Source organism: Falco peregrinus, chromosome 13 (genome assembly GCF_023634155.1).
Source record: "Falco peregrinus isolate bFalPer1 chromosome 13, bFalPer1.pri, whole genome shotgun sequence".
Taxonomy (NCBI): Eukaryota; Metazoa; Chordata; class Aves; order Falconiformes; family Falconidae; genus Falco; species Falco peregrinus.
The window spans coordinates 8322787-8345929 of record NC_073733.1 but is presented as its reverse complement, the minus strand read 5'-3'; the positions used below and the strand labels follow the sequence as shown (position 1 = coordinate 8345929).

Below are 23143 nucleotides of genomic sequence, written 5' to 3'. Positions count from 1 at the left end.
TGTTGGATCCACAAGTAAAAAGGTACTGAATGTAGGCTAATTGAGGTTTCAGTTTGCACCTTTTGTTTGTTTATTTTATTATTACAAGAAACAGAGCAGACATCCCATTTTGGAGTATATTGCTGCCACTGCCTTCTTACGAGCTGTTACCTCCTCGATCCATAGATCCTGGTCACTCCTGTACCTCCTTTCTACTTTATTCTCTCTCCTCCCCATGCCTTTTCCCCGTTTTCTCTGGCAGCACATCAGCAAAGCCTGAACTAATTGACCTCGTAAATCTTATTAATGATGCTCACTCAGTTCCTCACTTTCAGCACGAATGCACAGGGCTTCAGCAGCAGGACTCACTAGTTAGGAAGCAGTATTTTTGGCTAGTAGTGCGGGACGTAGAGCGGTAACCTATGGATGCAATCGATCACTGCAAAAATGTGTTTCAAGTTAAAGATGAAGGGAAGTGGCCTGGCTGCACCTAGGTCACTGCTGTCAGGGCTTGTTGTTTTAATGCTACATAAATGCAAATAATGTCCTGCTATTGGGATTTAGATAGGAGCAGGAGCAGCGGGTGCTGTTGGCTGCCTTCGCGTGGGCCCACGCAGGCCCGGGGCACCCTGCGGAAGGTACCGGCCCTGCTGGCGGGGTGGTACTGGCCCTGCTGGGGTGGCACCGGCCCTGCGGGGGGCACTGGCCTTGCTGGGGGGCACCGGCTCTGCTGGGGGGACACCGGCCCTGCAGGGGGCACCGGCTCTGCTGGGGGCACCGGCGGCCGCGCACGCCGTGCCAACCGAGGGAGCGCACCGGGCCGCGGCGCTGCCTCTGTCGGGAGCGCGGCCGCGATGCCGGGCGGCCCCGGCCCCCCTTCCCGGGGGGGGCAGCGCGGCGGGGGCGGGAGCAGCGCCCCGCGTCACGGCGCCCCAGCCTGGCGGCGCCGCCCCCCGCGCTGGCCGCGCCCCGCCGGGCCGTACCGGGCCGTGCCGTGTCGCTGCCGGCGCCCGCAGTGCCGCCGCGCCGCCGGCCGGTCCGCCGGGCCTCGGGCCATGGCCACCTGGCGGCGGGACGGGCGGGTGACCGGGCTGCAGCGGCTGGGCTGCGCCGGGCTGGCGGGCGCGCTGAGCCTCAGCCTGACGGCGCCGCTGGAGCTGCTGACGGTGCTGGCGCAGGTGGGCACCTGGCACTGCCGGCGGGGGCTGCGCGGCGCCGGGCGCAGCCTGTGCCGCACCGAGGGCCTGCGGGCCCTCTGGAAGGGCAACCTCACCGCCTGCCTCCGCCTCTTCCCCTACAGCGCGCTGCAGCTCGCCGCCTCCCGCCGGTAAGCGAGCGGCCCCGGCCCCGGCTGCGGGGGGCTCCGCGGGGAGGGAGGGGAGCGAGCTGCCTCCGGCCTGGCGCGTCTGTTGGAGGGCAAGGGGGGCACTTCAGTGCCGTCTCTCATCTGGGTGGCTCGCTGGTGGTGTGTCCCCTCTTCCCACAGACATGTACCCTGGCTAATAACTCCATTGAGGTGATTTATTCAGCACGTAGCAGCTCTGAGGGCCTTGTGACATGCCAGCAGCTGCCTGTAAAGTCATAGGTGTTCTCCAAACTGTGAAGGGTTGATGCACTGTTAAATCTCTTCTGCTCAGCCAGACTCCTTTAGCAATGAAGTTGCAGCACTACCTACAAAAGTGACTGCAACATCTGTGCTTTGCAACCGATTTATTCTATTCATTTATATGCTCTCAAGTATTTATGTTGTCTGTATCAAGATAAAAAAGCAACAAAATCGTAATTCAAATATTTTACCCTGTTATGCAGTAGTTGTTATGCAAATCTGATGAGTCCTGAAGTCAATATGTGACATCATTTGTTTTATGATCTTGTTTTCGATAATACACAGACAATAAATTAAGGTAAACACTGGAAGGGTGCAGCAGGGTCAACATGGGGCAGAGCTGACTGAGGTCTGCTGACCCGTGCTGTTCCCTAGGATTCCCTTGTGCTGCCAGTACCTTTTAGCCTTTAAAAGGCGTGCCTGGCTCTTCGTTCAGCGTGTCTTGCCACTTCGAGGGTTGTGTTTCTCTCCTTTTTTTTTTTTTATTGAGGTCAGCTGTGTGCATGGTATGCACTTGACATTTCTGCCCAGCTGGGTGATGGATTATTCCAGTTTGTGGGCCATGCTGGGTGGGGAGAAGCATGGGCTCAGCCCGTGCTGGCCAATCCTGCCTGCTGAGGCTCTCGCCCGGGCTGACGCTGCGGAGCCTGCTTGGGCTTGTCATTCATCTGGCTGAGCAAGAGTCACCCTCCCAGCTCTGCCTGTGCCTTTCAGGAAATGACAGATGAAGCTACCCTGGAACCAGGCAGCTTTGTAGTGTCCTTCTGCTTCTACTGCATGCGGTGGTCAAACGAGGGGAGGGATAATGGCGTTGGGAGGCAGTAACAGTGATTTACATGTAATTTAAAGTTCCCAGAAGAGTCAGTGTATTGCGCCACTATAAACCAGTTGATTTGGAGCAAAATAACTAACTTCATTGTTTGTTCAGTTGAAACAGTGTATTTATTTCCTTTGCAAGGCTGTAGTTTGTCTCTAGTTTGCACAGGGTGTTCTTTTGAATTACAAGTGGAAGGAGGCTACCAGGAAGTTAGATAAAAACTGCCTACCCGTATCTCTTGATACATTGTTTGGGGATTTTTTTAGTGTATTTCCTAGTGGGAGAATGGTGCATATAAGGGCAAGAAACACAAAAAGAGAAATGTTCCCTGGTGACTTACATAAATAGTAATGCCAGTTGCAGAACGAGCAGGGGGAAGCAGGGGCAGGGGGGGTTAGCTGGCTCTGCACTCTGTAGTTACTGTGCATAGACTCTGTCTTCCCGTGCAGTTTTAAATGTCTTCTGGGTGGTGCCTAGAGACACCCCAGCACGCTCTCCACGCATTTGTGCTTGCACAGGAAAATAAGGCTGTGTTGCTTTAGGGACCGTACAAGATACATAGGAAAAAAAGTTTGTGTCCTTTCGCTTTTGCTTGGCTCGTCTTTCTGCTCTGGGCTCTCTCCAGGGCACGAGACAAGTAGATGCAGGGATCTATCATGCAGTGTGAAATGAATGCTTATGTGAAAAAACATCAACTAAGCAAGCAGTGACTTGTAAATCTTTGCAAATTATTTTGTTCTGGACATGGTAACGTTGTGTAGTTTAAATGTAAATCTGCTGTTTAGGTGGTTTAGTTAATGCTTCCAAAATAGAATAATAACATTTCTTTACCTCCAGCTAAGATTGTCTTCTCTCAAGTCTTTTTACTTGCTTCTTGCTGTCTCCATGACACTTCTCCCTGGTGTAGGAGTGTCCTGGGTATGTAGTAAAGTCCTTCCATGCATCACAAATGCTTGAGTTGCAGGTTAGCCTTTAAAATTCTGTGCTTCAGTTTCAAAATTCCGAATTTAGACTTAACCTCCCATGCATAATAGTGCCTGGAAATAAGTCTTCTCTGCAGAAGTATCCCTGTAGATATTTCTGTCTCAACATAAGCAACCGAGGAAGGTTCAGTTGTTCTCAGAAGGTCTGTGATGAAGTTATCTGTGTATTTCTTCCTACGTGACATCTTTGACTGGGGGGTTGGACCAATGTCTCTAACTGATGACTGATGATCAGGGAATTTCTTGCAGACATGTTTTAAGTCATGGTAATTTTTTTGCTGTAGATGGAAATATATATGAGGATTCTGTGGTCTTTTGACTACTTTTGAAGTTTCTTGCAAAACAAACAAGTAAATCAAGTCTTTGAAGGTTTTGTCATTGTTGAATTGGTGCTTTGGACCATGATATCGCAGCTCAAGTTATATGAGTTCATATAGATAGAGCTATGCAAGCTGCCTCTAAAAAAGCTCTTTCAGGTACTGGAAGTATTTTTGCTGAGTAACATTAAAATCAAAGCAAATTGCAGAGTTACATATTCCAGTTCCTGACTTAGTTGTTAACTGTAACTTCTGTGCAGCATGGATTAACCCAAAATGTCTTTGGGCTCTTCGGTGCGTGTTTTGGACTCTGATCATGTTTGCTCATTCACATGTTCTGTTTCACAGAGGTTCTGATGCTTGTGTGGTGTTATATATAGCAAGGTCTTGGATGGAATACATGTTAAATTGTCAACTCCTGCTGCTGAAGGGGCTTGTGGGCAGAAGTACATTTACATCAAGAATAATCTGCCATAATTTTTCATGTGTTGTTTGTACTGTCATTAATAGTGCCTCTTTTATGTGTTTATTCTAGACTTGTTATACTTTTCACGGATGAGCTGGGTCATATTTCCCACTGGAGAGCCATCATGGCAGGAAGTCTGGCTGGCATGGTTGCAACCATCGTGACTTACCCCACTGATGTAATTAAAACACGTCTCATTGTGCAGAACCGACTGGAACCATCTTATGAAGGAATTCTTCATGCTTTTTACAAAATTTATCGTCAAGAAGGACTCCTTGCACTCTACCGTGGTGTTTCACCAGCTATATTAGGTAAAATAATATTAGGGAAAAATCACCTCATTGCACATTGTTTATTGCAGCTATGTAGTGCGTTCTTTTGCTCACTTGATTTCAAAAGCAAATAGTAATATTCTTCTGTAGAAGATCCGTAGATTTACAAGGCACAACAATACTGATCACCTCTGCTGCAGCTTTATTGCTTCAAATTACTACCGAGTGCATAGGATTTCTAGGTATGGTTATGTGTTCAACAAAATTTCCTTCTTTTATAGATGATCTAGGTGTGCTTGGATGCAAGATATCCACCATTTAGTTCTTAAAAAAAACCCCGAAACATATATATCCACACACAGAGTTTTCCTTATTCTTATGTAGGTGTGAGAATGTCTCCCTAGCTGTTCAGTGAAACCAGTACAAGCAGTAATGTATAACTGATGTGAGAAGTGAAGATTAGTGATATTCTCTAAGTGACTTTTTAATTATTTATTTACTCTTTATAGCTTTTAAAAATGCCATTAAACTTTGAGTCCACTTTTTCACAACATGACATTATAAAAAATGCATCATCATCATAATAATGTATAATCCCACTATAAAATTGATGAGAGCGGGAAACAAGCAAAAGAGGACAGAAGTATTTCTCATCAGCTTGACTGAAGAAACTGTTTACCTGTGCAACTGCTAGGGTTGGTATGGGCTGGAGAAAGAGCTTGTCACAAAAGAGGTAACCTGGAGAAAGAGCTGACCTGTCACAAGAGTAAAGCAGTTAATGGTTCTAACAACGTGCACATTTTAATATGTAAATATATGCCCCTATCAGCACATCTAGTTGCTACAATATGGATGTTTGGTGGTAAGCCAGTGACTAAAAAGTGAAGTTCTTCAAAATATTGAGTTTGAGCAATGCAAGGTATAAACTGTCAGCTCATTCCGTCTTTCTAGGTTATGTGATGAGCAGCGCTGTTTTCTTTGTGTACAGTGCGTTGATACACAACTGTCTGGTTTGCTTTCTAGGTGCTGTCCCATTTTCTGCAGGCTCATTCTTTGTTTACATAAATCTGGACAAAATCTGGAGAGAACCCATAGTTCATTTCACTCCTCTTCAGAACTTCATAAATGGCTGTGTAGCAGCTGGTGTGGCACAGACACTTTCTTTCCCCTTTGAGACTGTCAAGAGGAAGATGCAGGTACAGAGCATTTGTGTTACTAGTGCTTTGCTATAGGTTCTTGTTGCAGGAGCTTGGGACAAGACTAGCCAGATGATGATGAGTCTCACTTTATTTCTCTTACCAGTAGGCTACAGAGACTTTGTTTTAGGTTGATTGGGTTTTGTTTCAGGTTTTTTTCTTTTTTTTTTTTAAGTCTGAAAATTATTGTCAGAAGTGTGCTGTTACACTTTTAAGGTGGGTTCGAGTACTAGCATGGGATATGTGTATACTCTCAGACTGTCTCTTTAGCTTTATTTTTTTTCTTTTTCATAGTAAGTCCATCAAATTCTCACAGTTCAGAATCGGCAAACCTTCAGCCAAATGTAGACATTCAGTACCCTTGGTGGTAGGCAGGATGAAGGAGATCCATGTCATTTTCAGAGCCTGTGTGTCTGCCATTTATGCCTGATCTACGTACTGGCAACCACAAGAAACTTGCACAGCCGGTATTAAGTCTGAAGGGTCAGAACTATCCTTGTTCTTTCTGACTCCTGTGGTTAACAGGTGACTTCCCAGTTGCTGGTGCTGCTGATTTCCTGGGGCGTCAGCAGCATGAAAGTTACTATAAGCAGTTACAGTATAATTTTATATCCACAAATCTGTTTTTTATATCCACAAACCAGTTACAGTATAATTTTATATCCATAAAACATGATGATTTGATGATGTTGGCTTTTCATTAGAACTTTATCAGTAGAATAACAGTGAATAGCTGTCATCATCTGGTGGCCTTCTGGCTGTGGCATATGTGTGTGTTCTTTTAGCCTATTTCATGGGACTGCAGGTTTTTAAGAAGCTTTTGTGATCTCATAAAAAAAGCAGTCATTTAGTATGGCAGCATTATATAGGTTCCCATCCCCTCCATCAAGTTGGTTGGTAAGTCACAAGCTAGCAAAACGTCAGTGGAACTGAATTCCCCTCTCCTGCTCCCCAGGTTCCCTTTTTCAGACAGGGCTCAGATCCAGTGGCACAGAAGCCTTTGTTGCCCTCTCTCCATCTCGTAACAGAGGACCTCAGCAGGAGAGTAATGTCTTTTTATAGACCAGTTCATGTAGCTGATGTGTTCAGAAGTCAAGCTTTAAGCTGAGCCCTTTCATCAGGTATCTCGTAAAATGGCTCAGGTGAGAAGGATTCTGAGCATGAAAACTTGATCATTTTTTCCAGCTTTATCAGTGGATCTAACAAAAGCAATTACTCCTTACAAGTCCTCTTTTTCTTGATATCCTTAGGCTCACAGCAATGCTGTTGCCCTAAAGAGTAAAGAAAAGTGAGGCATTTACTGTGCTGTTTCCCTTTTAATATTTTCTGTCAGTACATTAGTTACTTGAACATTCAGGTTTTTGTAATCATTTCAAAAGTAACTTTCAGTTGTAGCTGGTGTGGTGTTAAGTTCTATGTCAAGCTTTGTCTTGACAGGCAAGTAGGGAAGTGGAACAGGTTCATCTTTCATTTTCCTGCCACTAGGCTGTACTCTTTTACCAAAGGGATGCTTAAAACATCTGATTGGCACCTCTAGAAACAGGGGAACTGGATTTATTGCCTAAATATGTAGGAAGTGGGTATGCTAAAAATACTTTGGATGGAAAAAAGGCTCAACAATGGAGAGGGGTTTTTTCCTCATAGATGCATTGCAACAACTGAATAGTGATTTTTCCAAGCTTAGAGAAACACCTCCTGTTCAGTGATTTATTCTGAAGGCATGGGAGAAAGCAAAGATGTTTCAGAAGAACTAGCTGCTTAGGTGTGATAGCCCATAATTTGTTTGGTCCTAGAAATGACGTAAGTCATGGAGGCTAGTCCAGAAAAGATGCCTGTTGAAAATTGTACCCAAACTGATGCTAAGAGCTCACCGGAACTCACGTGAGGTCATCCAAGAAGTTTGTTTTTCATGGTTAGCATGCCAGGGTATGGCCCAGCTTTGCAGGGATCAGCTCTGCTTTGTGCTTACTTGTTGGCCTATGCAGTTTGCAGAGTGGTGGTGGTCAGAAGGGAGAAATGTCTAGGACTGCACCAGAAAAGGTACCATGCAAAGGGACCTAGAAAGAGGGAGAATGAAGGAGGGGGGGGAAAGAGCTTCAAGACATTTAAGTGTTCTGTAGAAAAGAAGGGAGCAGATACTTCTGATCATGGTTTTTCTCAGATAACATATTCTGGTCAGCCTCCGTGCAGTGATTCACCTTCCTAGCTGATAATAAGAGGGGTGTAGCAAAGCCTTTAGCTACCCATGGGCCTGGTGCAAGCGCTCTGCAGTGAGTGTAGGAAAAAGCTGGCTTTGTTTTGAAGCAATGTACAAAGAGGAACCCAGCACATTGCGGAGGTCAGTATCAGATTCCTCTTCCTTCTCTTCTGTCCCACTGATCTGACACATAGAGGCAGTATATTGCCAAAGAAGACTTTTCCAGGGAACCTGGCGACCAGGAACCGGGGGGTTGTAAGGCAATCTCAGGAGCTTCAAAAACTGAGAAATCAGGGCACGAGGCTGTCTTCACTGATTCTGGGATGGAGTACAAGCCTGAGACCAGGATATCCGGTACAGATCTTCACATGACATGCTAGGCAGTCTTGGAAGAGTTAGCTCCATTCATCTCATCTAGACAATGTTGGAATTGTTTGCACAGACTAGAAAAGGAATTCTGCTGTGGGAGGAAGGATAAGGTGTTATTTTTAATCTCAGTTGTAATAATTTTGTTTCATCCTTTCTCATTTTACATATCTGAATCCTACGCTTCTGACGTTGGCAGCTTTTGTCACTGACATCTTGTGGGAGTAGGAGCTGACCGTCAGTAAACAATTCTTCCTCTGTGTTTTGGTGGTGATTTATGATGTCAGATTTGCTCTGTAACCATGGTTTCTTCCCCCTCTGCTATTAGAATTATCTTTATCATGTTTACTTTTTTTTCCCACAAAGATGCTGTGTATGCTAAGTATACTTGAATGTTTTTCTTAAAAGAAATGTTAATTAATATGAGTGAGTCTTACTGAATATGCGAGTTCTCTGTGTTGTGCTTATCCTAATTTTATTCCTTTGTCTTCCTTTTTTCACTTTGCTTCTGATTGGCATGTTAGAGAATTAAGAGGTACTGTATGCATGTTTCAGCATGGAAATATGGCTTTTGTTGTACATCTCGTACATCTGTAGATGGGGATTAGCGAAGGAGAGGGTTATTCAAAGGGTTGTTCTATATCAAATGCTTTCCTGACACACTCTTACGCTGTATCAGTTTCTGAAAAAAAGCTTACTGATCTGTATGTCCTTCTGACATATGTTATTCTTGGCTTTCCTTCCTTACCTCACAATGTCATGGTCTTTGTTAAATCTGGTATCTAAACAATACTTAAGTACAGCACTTTAACTTGCATACAAGAACACTTTTTTCCTTCAATTTTTTTTTTACCTTCAGCAGGGAAATACCTGCCTATGAATGAGTCTGAATTTAAGGGAAGTACTGGTAGTATGTTTCCACTTCCCCACATCATCTTTTTGCCTATAATGACCTTTATAAGTGCATATTGGACTGAGCTGTGGCATTTCAGTAAGGGAAGATGAATTTAGAGCTGTTATATGCTGTACAGAAGATTATTATTAGAATGACACTGATCCTAGACTATGTGTAGAACTGAAAAATCTACAAACATGCAAATGGTCAGCGCAAACCTAATACCCAAGTCTGGCACTTCCCTCTGTGCACATGACCCTCAGAAGTAGGCTCAGATACTCCTGGCTGGCCTTTCTCAACCTTCATTCCAAATTGACCCGTGACTTTGGTAGTTTTGTTAAGCAAGATGCACAAAGATGACCCTAAAGTTTCACAGATACTCCACCAGCTGTGCAGTTACTCCTCACCTGCTATATACTTTTAGTATACTGCAGGATTCGGCACATTTTTGGTGTTGACTGCATAGCATCCTCAAGTTGTGAGGACATTTCTCTGGGGAAAGCATTGCTCAGTAGTGATCTTTCTGTTTTAAAATCCAGGCTTTGAATTCCCTCTGCTGCCATAAACAAACAGGCTCACTGTTCTTGGTTAGTGTAGGCTGTTGCCATGCATCACCCAAGAAGTGGCCTCTTTTCAGTGACAAAAGTGAATCAGTTAGGCCTTGGCTGCCTATAAATCTGCAATGTGTTGTGCAAAGGTTTTTTGTTTGGCTTTTTATTTTTTGGTTCTTTGGAACACAAGTTGCTCTGCAAATGTGAAATCTGTTGTAAATGATGTAAATGCTATGAGTTCTCAGTAACCTGGAGAAAACTAAGCAGTCATTCCCTTTGTGAGGTAGCCTGTTTAAAGTAAATGCAATCTTATGCCCTGTTGGCCCATTTCTAGTCTGAAGTCAGTTAAAGGAGATAGTGAAGACTCTCTTTAAAAGTAGCATTGTTATTTAAGTATTTATTTAAAAATAGTCACCTTACTATGTTCCCTGCCTGGTGAAAGTCAGTTTAGCAAGAATGCTGGGTTGTAAACTAAGCTTTGGAAAAGAAAATTATAAATGTTTGTTAGAAAAGCACCTTCTCTCTGCTGAAATGAAGAGAGAGTGCTCCTGTGTTGCTTAAACATGAGTAACTTGCAAAGAGTGCTCTGTCATTGGAGATGGTCACTGGTGCTGGCCTGGCAGCCGCTGAAAGCTCTCAGGCTGTGGTGTCACTGCTGTTTGTGAGATCTCTGTCCTTGTCAGCTGGGAATATGAAAGTTATTGGAGACATGACCCAGTTTAAAAATAAGAAATCTTTTTTGGGTCATGTGGTTCACACGACATCTCAAAAGCATACGTGCTCTGAGACTTCATGCAAGGAGACTCTTCAATAGTGAACGGCATGGGATCCTGAGACTTGAAAATTTTCAGAGATGGAGCCATTTGGCCATACAGAGTGGCAAATTCCATAGTGTGGAAGCAAATAAGGAGCAATATTACAACTTCTAATCAGATTTCCTGTGGAAGTAAGGCTTAGATGGTTGCTAGCTGTCTGTTCTTGCCCCCAGTAACTTTTGATCCTGCTGTCCAACTTCACCCAAACTTGACGGAAGAGTGGAGGTTTCAGAGAAACTTCCTTCAAGTTTTGTGAAAACAAGTGCAGATAGAGACAAGACTCCAAAAATATTTCACCTGAGAGAGATGCAGTGAGAGTTCTTAGTTTTCTGACTTTTCTCTGTGGTGTTATGCTCCCCTTCTTGCTGCTGGGGTTCAGGCATCAGCCAGCACCCCACGCCCTGGGTGATACTTGAACTTGGGACCAGCATGGCTCCTCTGATTGTTAGCAAATAGCTAATAGATGTCAGATTCTGGTTTTGGTAAAATCCTTTCCTTCCTTCTCTTTTTCCCTATGTCTCAATGCTTTGAGCAATAGTGTTTTTTATTGTTTTGCTGATGTTGCTAAGATATTTTATACCACTTTCTCTGAGGCTGTTGTGGAATAGTGCTCTACTGCTTTGGGAAGTACTTAGTCCAGTAAATGGTTGAGACACTGCCTGAAAAAGGCTGCCAAGCATAACATGGGCTTTACCTTCTGTAACAGCCTAGAGCAACTTTTGTGCATCTGAACAAACCTCAAAAGCATTTCTCATGGATCCCCAGATTTCCACAGGAGAGAATCGTGAAGACTGCCTGTGAAGCTGAAACACTGAACAGTGCCAGTGGAAAAACTGATTAAAAGGGAAAAATTGTAAATCAAGAATTGGAAGCAGGACTGGGTGACAGCTTGTGCTATGTCTAGTGTCTTTAACCCTGTTCATCCAAGGAGCTGTGGTGTGATAAGTACATAATACTCACTCTGAGGTGGATTACAGCAGTAGCTTAGCACTGCAGCACAGTGGTGTGCAGAAGAAAAGCAGGAAAACACACTGTACCCATCTGAAATGCAGGAGGTCTGAGGGAGGGCAGAATGCAGTTCTCTCCGAATGATTTTCCCAGATACCGAAGCAGCCACCACGCTCCCAGTCCTGGATTTGGTAGTGCCACCTGAGTATGGCCACCATCCTCTTACAGCCTCCGCAGCTCTGTGATCAGTGTGGTGTGAGTGAGAGCTCTTTAATCTGCTTTGGAGCAAATCAGATGGGTTAACTTAGCCCACCTTTTTAAACTTGGTAAGCTCACCCAACTGACATGGCCTGGCATGGGTCAGGGTACGCCGCTGTGCACACACAGCTGTTACAGCTGTGATTTTCAGCAGGGAGACAGTAATGTCTCCAGAGTGATAGCTGTCAGTGTTACCCCTAGCATGAGTACTTTTGCATCAGTTGCACAGGAGAGCCTTGTATCCATTTGTCTGTGCTTAAAATGATGTGCCTGTGACTAATTATGCAAAATACGCTAGGAAAAGGAGCTAAAACTTTATGGACACTCTTTTATATCTGATTTATTTTGATTTGGTGTAATTCCTTGCCTCATACACAGAAGGCCAATGGAAATACATTCTCTGTAAAGCCCTGATCCTGTAAAACGTTAATTTTCTCCTCAGCTCCTATGCAGACAGCTGGAGATGTGAGAACTAGTGTTGCTATTCATTGTGTGAAGTGTGGCACCAAGCTAGTTTGGCTAAGGGCTTGCACCATTAAATAAAGTAGTGCTAATGTACATGATGAAAATGGTACACCCATTTGTAAGGATTGAGCTGAACCACCACGAGGCATTCAGAAACCACCCAGAGATGTCCATGCAAGGGGGTTGCACTGCCTTGAGGGGGAAAAAAACCCCAACGACTTATATTCTATATCAGAGATTTCTTCATACCGCAGGTGTTAAAAGCAAGGAAAGCTTTGGTTCGGTAGCAAAGGAGGGGTTCTGCAGCAACCTGTGAAGCCTCAGTGTACACAGGCCTGTCGATAATGTATTTAAAGCTAAGAGTCAAACTTTCGAGCAAGCATTAAAGTGTTTTGCTCATTCGGTGCCGTTGATCTCAGAAAGGTGAGATGTCTTGGCCCCTGTTCAGGTTACAGAAGAAAAGGACACCATGTTCCTGGAGTGCAGGAAGCTGGAGGTCAGCTGCTCTGCTGTGCTGCTCTCCAGCCGATTGCCTCCTGATAACTTGTCATCGTTTGCCTTCCTACATGCCTGAATACCTTTGGGTGCACTGTAGCCAGGGGTAAGTCAGCATTATACCAAACCACTGACACAGAAAAGACAATGGCTACCAGGTAGGGCTGTCCTTCAGGAGAAAGGATTAATCAGCCCAAGAGAATGCATGCTTTTCCCCCCTAATATTAGTATTTATTTAAATTTTAATTATTTTTTATTTGAGTGCAGTGAAATATTCTTTCAAGGATTCAGCCTTCACTTGAGTGAAATTTCTATTAACTGCAGTGGCATTAGCTTGAATGAAAACAGCAAACTGTCCTTCAGTTTCCTTTGAGCTACAGTTACGCTTGCCTGTTGGATGTGTCCTTATTAACCCAGACTGCAAAGACTTCTTATTTTAGCTTCCAGATTAGAGCGAGAATTCTTCTTGAGCTGTGTTGTAAAGTGCCTTCCTATACTTTTTTTTTTTTTTAATTGATTGGAAGTGTAGGACACCCAAACCTGTTGAAAATATACAAATAAGAAGAAATGTTACTATATCTACCATCAGGGTCACATATCACTTATGGCAGCTATTCGCTGTTAGTTGATCTTTCATACTCCATGCCAAACAGTACTGCATACTCAAAAAATCAATAAATAGCAAATCTTTGTACCAACAAACTTTATGAACAGGGAGGAAAGGGGAGAAGTACGTGAATTGAGAGGGAAGTATTTCCAGATAGTCTCTGTTAGATGTAAATTCAAATAGTTGTGCAAACCAAAATGTTCTGAAGTGCAAGTGGGCTTTTTATTTGCACAGCTCTGGGCTCAGTCTCAAGTGGCCTAACCACCGTGTCTGCCATTCCCTGACCTGGTGGTCTCTCTGCTTGGTCACTGTGCGGCTGTATGAATCTTGACAAGATTCAAGTGATTGATCTTTTGATGAGCATGGTTCCCACTGCAGCTGTGGTGAACTACATCCATCCTTCAATCCTAAGAGGAAGAGAGGAGGAGGAAGAGAGGGGCTGGGAGAGGTCATTGAAGGGAAAGTCTTTATAAGAATCTGTGAGATTAGTTCCCAAAATGAGACAACTATGTTGTTCTGGCAGTCACCTCATGATGCAGACAGTGGGGAGGGATGGTGTCTGAAGACCCTTCAGGTCACAATTAACTTTAACAATTAACTTGAGTTTTGTCATTACACTGCACCTTTATTTAAATATTTTGTTTATAGTTGTGTGGGGGTTTTATACATGTCTCTCAGGTTTAGATTGTTAAAATAGAACATAGATATAAATTTGGGGCTGTATCACAGTGCTCTGTCAGGACCCCTTAAAATAGAACCGCTTTAAATTGGCACCTTGACTTCTGTTGTTGCCAAATTCAAATCTCAAATCATGTCAGACTCACAGAATTATGCGATTGACTGAAAAGACACTAGTTTAAAAAACTAAAGGCTTTCTTTGGGGTTTTTGTGTGCTGTTTGGTTTTGAACCTTCATGGTACACTTCACTCATGTTTTCAGACTCTTCGCCGTGATTGTAAAGACTTAACTGTTTTAGTAAGGCTTCTGCGAGGAGCAGGGGGTTGGACTCAAGGAGCCTTATGGGTCCCTTCCAACTTGAGATATTCTATGACTTAATAGACTTGGTGGCCTCTGGATACTAAAAGACTGCTTGTAAGAGACCAAATGGAGCCAATTCTGCATGTGATGTTCTTTAATCATTTAGAGAACCCTTTGTCCATTAGAAGTAAAAAGATTAGCAACTTAGCCCCACTGTAACTACTGTGACTAACAACTTGGCACTCTGTAATCAGCGCAGTGGGCTGTACTGTTCCTCCAGGCTTCTGCAGTATGAGACAGCCGTAACTAGAGGGGAAGGAAGTCTTCAAAAATTTCATAACATGCAGGTTTCCATGCAGCAGCAGCCCACAGTGTCAAGGGGTGTTAAAAGAACTCAAGATGATTTGAGGTGCATGGCATGAAACGCTTCTGTCATGAACTTGATCTTTTTGGTATGAGATGAGCTGTTTGATTTGTATGTCATAGTAAGTTTCTGCAAAAAAAGGTAGAAAGACAAGTTTGATCTGGTTCGTTACTTCCATTTTCTGGATCTGGTGCCATAGGGCGCTTGTGAGAATTGCAGTGTTGTAGACATGCTTAGATGATGCAGAACCATCCAAAACCCACAGCTATTTTTGTCATTAAAAACTGCCAAATGAAATGCCTTCTTAGTTTTTTCTTTTATTAATACATTTTAAATTTGTTCAGGTGTTCCAAAATACTGAAGTTTTAACTCCACACTGATACAGTTTTTAGTTTTCCTTTTGCAGCAGGTGAGTCTGAGAGTCTGTGGACAATTGTTACTTGGTACTTTGTGTAGGGTCCTAGAAACATACTGCCTCTGTAAAACAGAAAGACCATCAAAACATACCTCACCCCACAGACTGGAATCTTGAAAATGGCTGTAACCATGGGGAATGTTACTATAAATAATCTTTCAGTAAGTCTCTTAAGAGGTCAGTGTCTCTGGGCATATTAGGAATCTGGGGGGGTTGACTTACCTGTTCCTTTTTAACTGCCTGCTGGATGTATTTACTGCGTGCAGAATCTTACTGGAACCTGAGTGTGCTTGTCGCCTGTCGTGGTGTTGTAGGCAGGAGTACTGTACCAAACCCTTCGATGTCTGCCTTTGCAATGTATACAGTAATGAAAGGGATTAAGTCAAACTCATGCAGCTAATTCTGGCTCATCATGCCCTGCCTACGGCAAAGGGACTTAAAAAGGAAGGGAATCGCATGTTAACAGCATTCCTGCTTTCCCAAAGTGTTTTATAAACCTGTCCCTCTTCGCTGCTTGGCTGCCTGTAACTTCCTTTACCAAAAAAGCTTGTGGAACTGGCTGACAGTCCAGAAAGCAGAACAGGGTTTGAATCCAGCTTTCCTATGACTGCTGACCTCAGTGCCAGGGAAGGTTATGGAACAGATCACCTTGAGTACCATCATGCAGCGTGCACAGGACAACCCAGCACAGGTTTATGAAGGCAGGACCTGCTTGACAAACCTGATCTGCTGTGACAAGGTGACCTGCCTAGTGGCTGAGGGAAAGGCTGTGGCTGGTGTCTGCCTGGGCCTTAGCGAAGCCTTTGGCACCATCTCCCACAGCATCTCCCGGAGACACCGGCTGCCCGTGGCCGGGGCGGGTGTGCTCTGCGCTGGGCTAAGAGCTGGCTGGGCGGCCGGGCAGAGCGTGGAGGGGGATGGGGTGACATCCCGCTGGCGGGGGCACACGGGGTGTCCCCAGGGCTCAGCGCTGGGGCCGGCCCTGTTTGATATCTTTATCAATGACCTGGATGAGGCCACTGAGCGCACCCCCAGCCGGTCTGCGGAGGACACCAGGCTGGGGCAGTGCTGCCCTGCTGGGGGGCAGGAGGCCCTGCCGGGGGTCTGGGCAGGCCGGGCGAGGGGCCCAGGCCGGTTGTGTGAGGTTCAACCCGGCTCCGTGCCGGGCCCTGCCCGTGGGGCACAGCAGCCCCAGGCAGCGCTGCAGGCTGGGGCAGGGGGCTGGGAAGGTGCCCGGCGGGAAAGGGGCTGGGGGGGCTGGCTGGGCCGGCTGGGCAGGAGCCAGCCCTGTGCCCAGGTGGCCACGGGGGCCAGCAGCAGCCTGGCTGGTGTTAGGAACAGTGTGGCCAGCAGGGCCAGGGCAGTGCCCGTCCACCTGTGCTGGGCCCTGGTGCGGCCGCCCCTCGAATCCTGTGTTCAGCTTTGGGCCCCTCACTGCCAGGGGGACGTGGAGGGGCTGGAGCGTGTCCAGAGCCGGGCAGGGGCTGGGGCACAAGGCTCACGGGGGGGCTGGGGGGCTCAGCCTGGAGAAAAGGAGGCTCAGGGGGCACCTGATGGCTCCCCACAGCTCCCTGAGAGGGGGGTGTAGTGAGGTGAGGGTCGGTCTCTTCTCCCAAAAAAAGAAGTGATAGGACAAGAGGAAACGGCCTCAAGTGGCACCAGGGAAGGTTTAGATTGGATATTAGGAAAAATGTCTTCACTGAAAGGGTGGTCAAGTGTTGGAACAGGCTGCCCAGGGACGTGGATGGGTCACCATCCCAGGAGGTATTTAAAAGATGTGTAGATGCGGTGCTTAGGGACATGGTTTAGTAGTGGGCTTGGCAGTCCTGGGTTAATGGCTGAACTCAATGTTAAAGGTCTTTTCCAACCTAAGCAATTCTATGATTCTGTGCTGTTGCATTTTCAAGGATACTTACATTATCTGAGTGCTCTTCTAAGCTAATATTACCATCCTTAGTGGAACTGTTCCCTGAAGTCTCAGTTGCAGCACTCAGCATCTTCCACGGTACAGTCATGAGAGTCTGTGCAGGAGTTTCTCAAGTATTGTGGATTAAGTCTTGAAAGCTTATTTATGTCCTTCTCACTGCTGGATTTTGCTATTACTTTTAAAGCCTTACACCCCTTAAGTAGCAGAACCAAGCAGACAGCTGAGCTTCCCTGTAGCAAATGAGCATAAGTGAATATGTGTATGACCCTCGGCTGCCAGACTGGGTCCGTTACCTTGAACTACCTGCAAAGGCAGTGCTGGTCATACTGTAAAATCAACAACAGTGAAATCCCATAATGTCTGCGTCTCTGAGTCCTAAAACAGAAAGCTGTGGGAGCTTGCACCACAGTTAGGAATTATGAAAAAAGCTGTAGCCACATGGAGTTAGCAAGACCAATGTAGACACAAAGGGGATGAGCAATTAGAACAGGTGAAATACTTTCTGCCCCACAAATGTAATCCCTGTCTTGCAAATCAGGTACACTGTTGAGAAAGTTCAGAGAGAAGCAAGTGCTTCTCTTCTCTCCTTAAAATGTAAAATACAATGGATTAAATCCTCAGCCCTACTCTTGTCTGGGGTAAAAGAGTGAGGACATGATAAAGGGGATCCAGAAGATAACAAATCAGGACATTGTGGAAGCCTATTGCCTTCTTTCTCAGTGCAGACAGCTGCTTTCCCAAAATCACCTCCCAAAGGCCTGTCAAAAGGAAACTGAATGGTTTCACCTGTTACCTGCCATCACATGCGTATTCAATCATGCACAAAAAAAAGGGAGAAAAAAAATCATGATATGTGAAGATACATGATACATAAAGAAGACTACGCAGTTAGTGTGTGGGATGATTAGGGTTGTTTTATTAGCTTCACAATTGTAGCAGTAGACTTACCAGTAATGCAAGGGAACACAACAGCATTAAACTGTTTGATTAGCAACTTCTCTTATACATCTGAAGCGTGAGGTTTATCTGTTTCCATTTCCATCATCTACGTTGCCAAGTATTTGAAATGCTATAGCTGAGGCATCTAGAAAATGTCATCACCACTTGTTGATTTATGAGAGGCTTGTTATAGGCTTAGCAGCTCTAGGTTAGTCTGGCCAAGGAGGGAAAAAATGCTACACCATATGGTGTTTCAGATCAATGAGGGGATAATGCCATCCATATTCACCAGTCAGTTAACTGTACAAGTCCCATTCATTTTTATCAAACTTCTGCCCTGTGGTGATCCACTTGCATGCACAAGTCATCAACCTGTGTCCTGGGGTCCCCACACACTCCTGACTGGGAAGTGTCACTTGCCATGTATTTGAGTGAAACTGATTTGAAAGTAAGCCCATGGCTGCATGTGCACAGATGGATGAGGATGGGATTATTCAAGGTCAGGTTACCCTGTCTGTGCTAACGCAGTAGGAGATTAATGAAGGAAGGATTTTGCTGTTAAAAATGACCCACTACACTTCTTCCATGTGAACTGACACTGTCTATACTGCAGTTGGAAACGTAGCTGCAGTCCAGCAGGATGCTCCCAAGCTAACTTTAACCAGTCTGGATCCACCAACCATGTAGCAGAGATACGGGAGTACAGGCACTAACTGCTCACCCACAGCCCTTGGTGGGCTTGGACAGCTCAGGCTGAAATCTCTGTCCTTTCCTTTCCGCTGCGCTGTTGCTACTCAACCCATAGTAAAGTTCGCCCTTCTCATTGCAGTGCGGACACAGCCTCGGCAGCCAGAGTCAAGCCAGCAGGCTCTTCTGTTTTGATCAGAATTACAGGAAGGCAGCGTGGCATCTGGGGCCAGCCCCAAGGTTCCCTCTCACAGCTGCTCCACTGCCAGCGATGTGCAGTACCTCTCCTCAGACCTGGCGTGGGGCTGATGCCTTTATGTGGCTCTGGTTTGGATGATTTGTCTTCGCAAGGGTGGGACTTATTTCTAGTAGTGACATGGCACAAAAGGCAGTGCTGTGTGAAATTACTGCTCTTTCTCCATTGTGCCTATCAGAGAGTGAATTCCCTCCCTTTTTTGTTTGTATTTCAAGGCAAAATAGCTGGGTTAATGGAAGAATCCAGATCAGTTTGTTGAAACCTGGTATTAAGTGTTCCTTATGTACCAGAATGGAGAAAACAATTATCTTTAACTACTCTGGTTTTCCTTTGCTTGTTCTAAACCCCTCTGGGTGTCTCTTGAACAGGCCCAGAGTCCTTGGCTTCCCCACTATGGAGCGGTTGATGTCCATTTTACTGGCATGGCTGACTGTTTTCGGCAGACTGTGAAGAACAAAGGTGTGCTTGGACTTTGGAGTGGACTCACACCCAGTCTGCTCAAGGTGAGGTTTTGCTTTCATCCCTGTCAAAGACTATCCTGAAGTAATTGAGACACACTTTTGGACCGTTGGGATTCTAAAGTTTATGACATGCCTCTGAACTTATTAGCAGCTTATAGATGACAGTCTGTGACAGAACAGGTATAACCTCAGGCAGGTTATAAACCAGCTCTGGAACTGAGTTTGGGCATACTTCCCCAAATGTAACTTGGCTGCTAGATGTCACTACTTCCGTTTAAATGTCCTTAGAGAAGGGAGTGCTGCTAACACACAAGGTAGGGTATGGATGGGCGATTGCGAGGGATCCTCTTACAACAGCTAAACAAGTTCTGCTTCTCAGCTGAGCTTCAGTAATTTGGCATGTAGTACCAAGCTGTAGAGAAAATTGTGTGTGTACAAGCCACTTCCTCGGAAGTCAAAAGCAGTACATCTGACCAGCTACTTAATGCATCCATATCGGTTACTGCAGCCCTTGCTGAGTTAAAAGCATGAAATAAAAGAAGGTAGTTTAGTTTACATAAATGCATTTTATAGCGCTGCAGTAAGGATTACCTACATGGAGTACTACAGCACAGCTAGGGAGTGGTAGTTGAGTGACAATATGATTGATTGTGACGGCCTGCCTGTGCCTGGCTCTGCCTTGGCTGGTATAAAGCCACATGGCACCAGAGCTGCCAATTTTGCATGGCGCAAAAGAAGAAAGTTGTTCAGTCAGTCTGCTGTATGTAGAGTAAATCCCACATTTCCTACCAGGATTTGCTGAGGTTGCTTAGGATTTACATAAGTATTTGGCAAGTTGTGATAATCTATAGGCTAGCACAGACCTTGTTCCGCATAATATTGTTAAATTAGTTATCTACCAATAATGAACTCCTACTTTTAGCATGCTGCAGGTGCCACCCTAGTTTGAGGTGGGACTCTGATTTTATATAAACGAGCATAGCTCTATTATCAGATCAGATCAGATGTGAAGTCCCCGAAGTTTCCTTTTATAATAAAACATCTAAGCTAAGAATGCTACTAGTGAGTGTAATACTGCTTTTTTTATCTTATGTTGCTTTTTTTATTATTATTTTATCAGATTGTCCCATACTTCGGTGTTATGTTTAGCACCTTTGAATTCTGCAAGCGGGTCTGTCTGTACAGGAACGGTTATATTGAATCCCCTTTAAATTACAAGCTAACTCCTGGGGTGGACCAGAGTTTACAGCCACAAGAACTGAGAGAATTAAAGCTCCTTCGAAGGGAAAATTTTGAACCAAGGAAATCAGCTTTTGAAAACTGACATCAGAGTGTCCATTGCAGATATACATACTACCTTTCTTAAGGAACTTTGCAAGAAAGACATGCTGAGCTACAGGTACCAGCGTTTCAGTGGATTGCATGGTTTTAGTACTGAGACACCAGTGCTGGGGTGAATAAATCTTGTATCTCATTTGTTGAGTGGATATAAATAATATGAATAGCGAGCATATACTGAAGAGGAGAGATGCAACTAGTTTGAAAATGCTATTTGAACTTGAAATTACATTATTCTAGGTGCTTTTCAATATTGAATAGCCATCTTGAGATAAAACCACTTGCAGAAAGGCAAGATAACTGAGATGAGAGTATAAACTGCATTATAAATATTAAGAAAATTCAAATGGATTTTTTTTAAGTAATCTGAGATAGTGAGTCAGCCAAATGTGATAAACAGACCAGAATACATACAACATCCAAGAATTTCTACTGAAACATCTTTTTTTTTTTTTTCAGTGATACCGTATGGACGTGGCATTCTGCAAATGCAGAATTAGTCTCAGTTCAGTCACACTCCAGAATCCACTCTTTATTCTTGAGACTTATTTAAGAATAATGATTTTATATGAATCTTTGGTGTAGAGATGAAAATATGCTGCTGCAACTTTGATTTTGCTAAGAGAGAATTGCAGTGTGCGAAATGAACTGTAATACACTGGAATGACAATCTTGCAAACTTAAGTGCATACTGGAAAATCTTCCCCCTTTTCTCCTGTGTTGTTCCTGTGTGTATGTGAATTATTTCAGGCTTTGACAACTGGTTTTCCTGAAGTTCTCTAACTGAAATATTTCCTGAAAAACGCAGTTCTTAAATGTGTTAGATATTTCAGAGCCATAAGCCTTGTCATGTTTTGCTATTCTTAAAGCTCTATTTTTATATTAAACTACTTTTTAGTTCCTATGCGTAGACCCAGCCCTACTGTGCTGCTCAGAATTTACCAGCAGAATAGCACTGTGCACACAACCCGTGATTTTCCCACTTCCAACTGTTGTGATCTGGGAGCCACAGATTAGTTCCTGTAGGTAGGAACCTCTGTGAGACCACTAGGTTATTGCCAGTGGCAATGCCATTGGTAGTCCTCTGACCAGTGCAGGGAGCTTTTGGACAATAAAAGATCATTGGTATTATACCCGAGGACCTGGGGTATTGCTCCGGTTCCTTTGTGGAAGTACAGCCGTGGAAGAGCCCCATCCAAGTGCCTTAAAGCCCATGTCTGCGTGGGAAGGTGCCTCTGCCCTCGGCGTGCCCCACCAGCCTCGGGCTGTGGCAGCCTGTGAGTGAATCACAGCAGCCAGCGAGGCATGTCCACGCCAGCTGAGCTCCTGCCCTAGCTGCAGCACCCTGGCTCAGCACAGGATTTGCCTGCTGGTTTACACGGCTCTATGTGCGTGTTTTTGTACCATTTATGACCCTGCTGGGTGGAAATAAGTAAATCTCAGAAACTGCTTGGTTAAGCCAGGTCACAGCGGGATGAGGCAGTGGCAGATCGATGCAAGAAGTCTGTGACTACGGAGAGAGATTTGCAGAAAGGTTTGTGATAAGTAAGGCCTGCCTTGCACCTAGAACTCAACATTGATGTACCCTACAGCTAGTCCCTTAAATGTGCTTGCTCAGTTCTGCTGCAGTGGTGCTTCGTATTGGTTTTCTTCTTAGAGAAGAAATACAAGCATGGATAGCGAGAATTAAGGTTGTAGAGAGCAGATCTGGTGGCTCTTGCATCACACTGAGGCTGTAAATGCCTTTGGCGCTCTAGTCAACCTGCCTAGTGAACATGCTTCTCCGTGCCTCAGTTTCCCCATCAGCACAGTGCAGGTAATAATACTGAGGCTTATTTCAGGTGTGTGAATAAGGAGATGTGACTTGTGGGCATGTTGGGGACAAATGGATTTTCAGAGTGGCCTTACCTCGTCCAAGCATACCTGTATGTTTTTCACTAATGTTGTATTTCTAAATAGATTTTAAAGATTGACTGATGGGTGCATATGAATGTCTGATCAGCTCTTCAAAACTGGTAAGAGTCAAGCGAGTCAAGAAATTACCCCTACCTTGTTTCTGATATGCTGATAGCACCTTTGTATTGTAATGCACTCCTGCAACTATAAATCACTTACTAACCTGTTATCAGCTAAGCCTCTGCTTTTCGTCACATCACATCCATGTGTGAGAAATCCCCCAGAAGGTAACCCTAAAATACTGAAGACAAAGTGCTTCAGCAGCGGATCGCTGACATGTAAATGGTGTGTGATTGTGAAGACCCAGTTAATAGCAGAGCTGAATCGCAGAGACAGCTCTGGGGAGATGAACGGTAACTCAGGTGAGTTGGGTGCAGCCCTGCGGTGGGGCTGGTGGGGGGTACCTGGTGGGCTGTGTGCCCACCCGGGCATCTCACCGCAGCCGAGCTCAGCGGTGGGGCTGGCGTAGGGAATCCCTATGATATTTGGAGAGCCCTGTGATGCCCGCAGTGTTGCGTACGCAGGGGGCTAGTGATGGGAGAGGGCTCTGAGTGGGGGGTACGCAGGGGGCTAGTGATGGGAGAGGGCT

General features: G+C 44.9%; 1 protein-coding gene across 2 annotated transcripts; it reads left to right on the top strand.

The window, feature by feature from the left end:
• The first annotated feature begins 937 nt into the window (after nt 1-937).
• On the top strand, nt 938-22720 carry SLC25A43 (solute carrier family 25 member 43). Of its 2 annotated transcripts, XR_008749701.1 has the most exons (6): nt 938-1306; nt 4238-4479; nt 5464-5636; nt 19168-19302; nt 20381-20659; nt 21058-22720. XR_008749701.1 is itself a non-coding variant. In XM_055818185.1 (5 exons), exons 1-5 carry the CDS (start codon nt 1035-1037, stop codon nt 20582-20584), a joined length of 1026 nt encoding a protein of 341 aa, XP_055674160.1. In that variant the 5' UTR covers nt 938-1034; the 3' UTR covers nt 20585-20734. The 2 variants fall into 2 exon arrangements, 1 of the variants encoding a protein (XP_055674160.1); XM_055818185.1 differs by lacking the exon at nt 21058-22720 and having other exon boundaries at nt 20381-20734.
• The last annotated feature ends 423 nt before the right edge of the window (nt 22721-23143 follow it).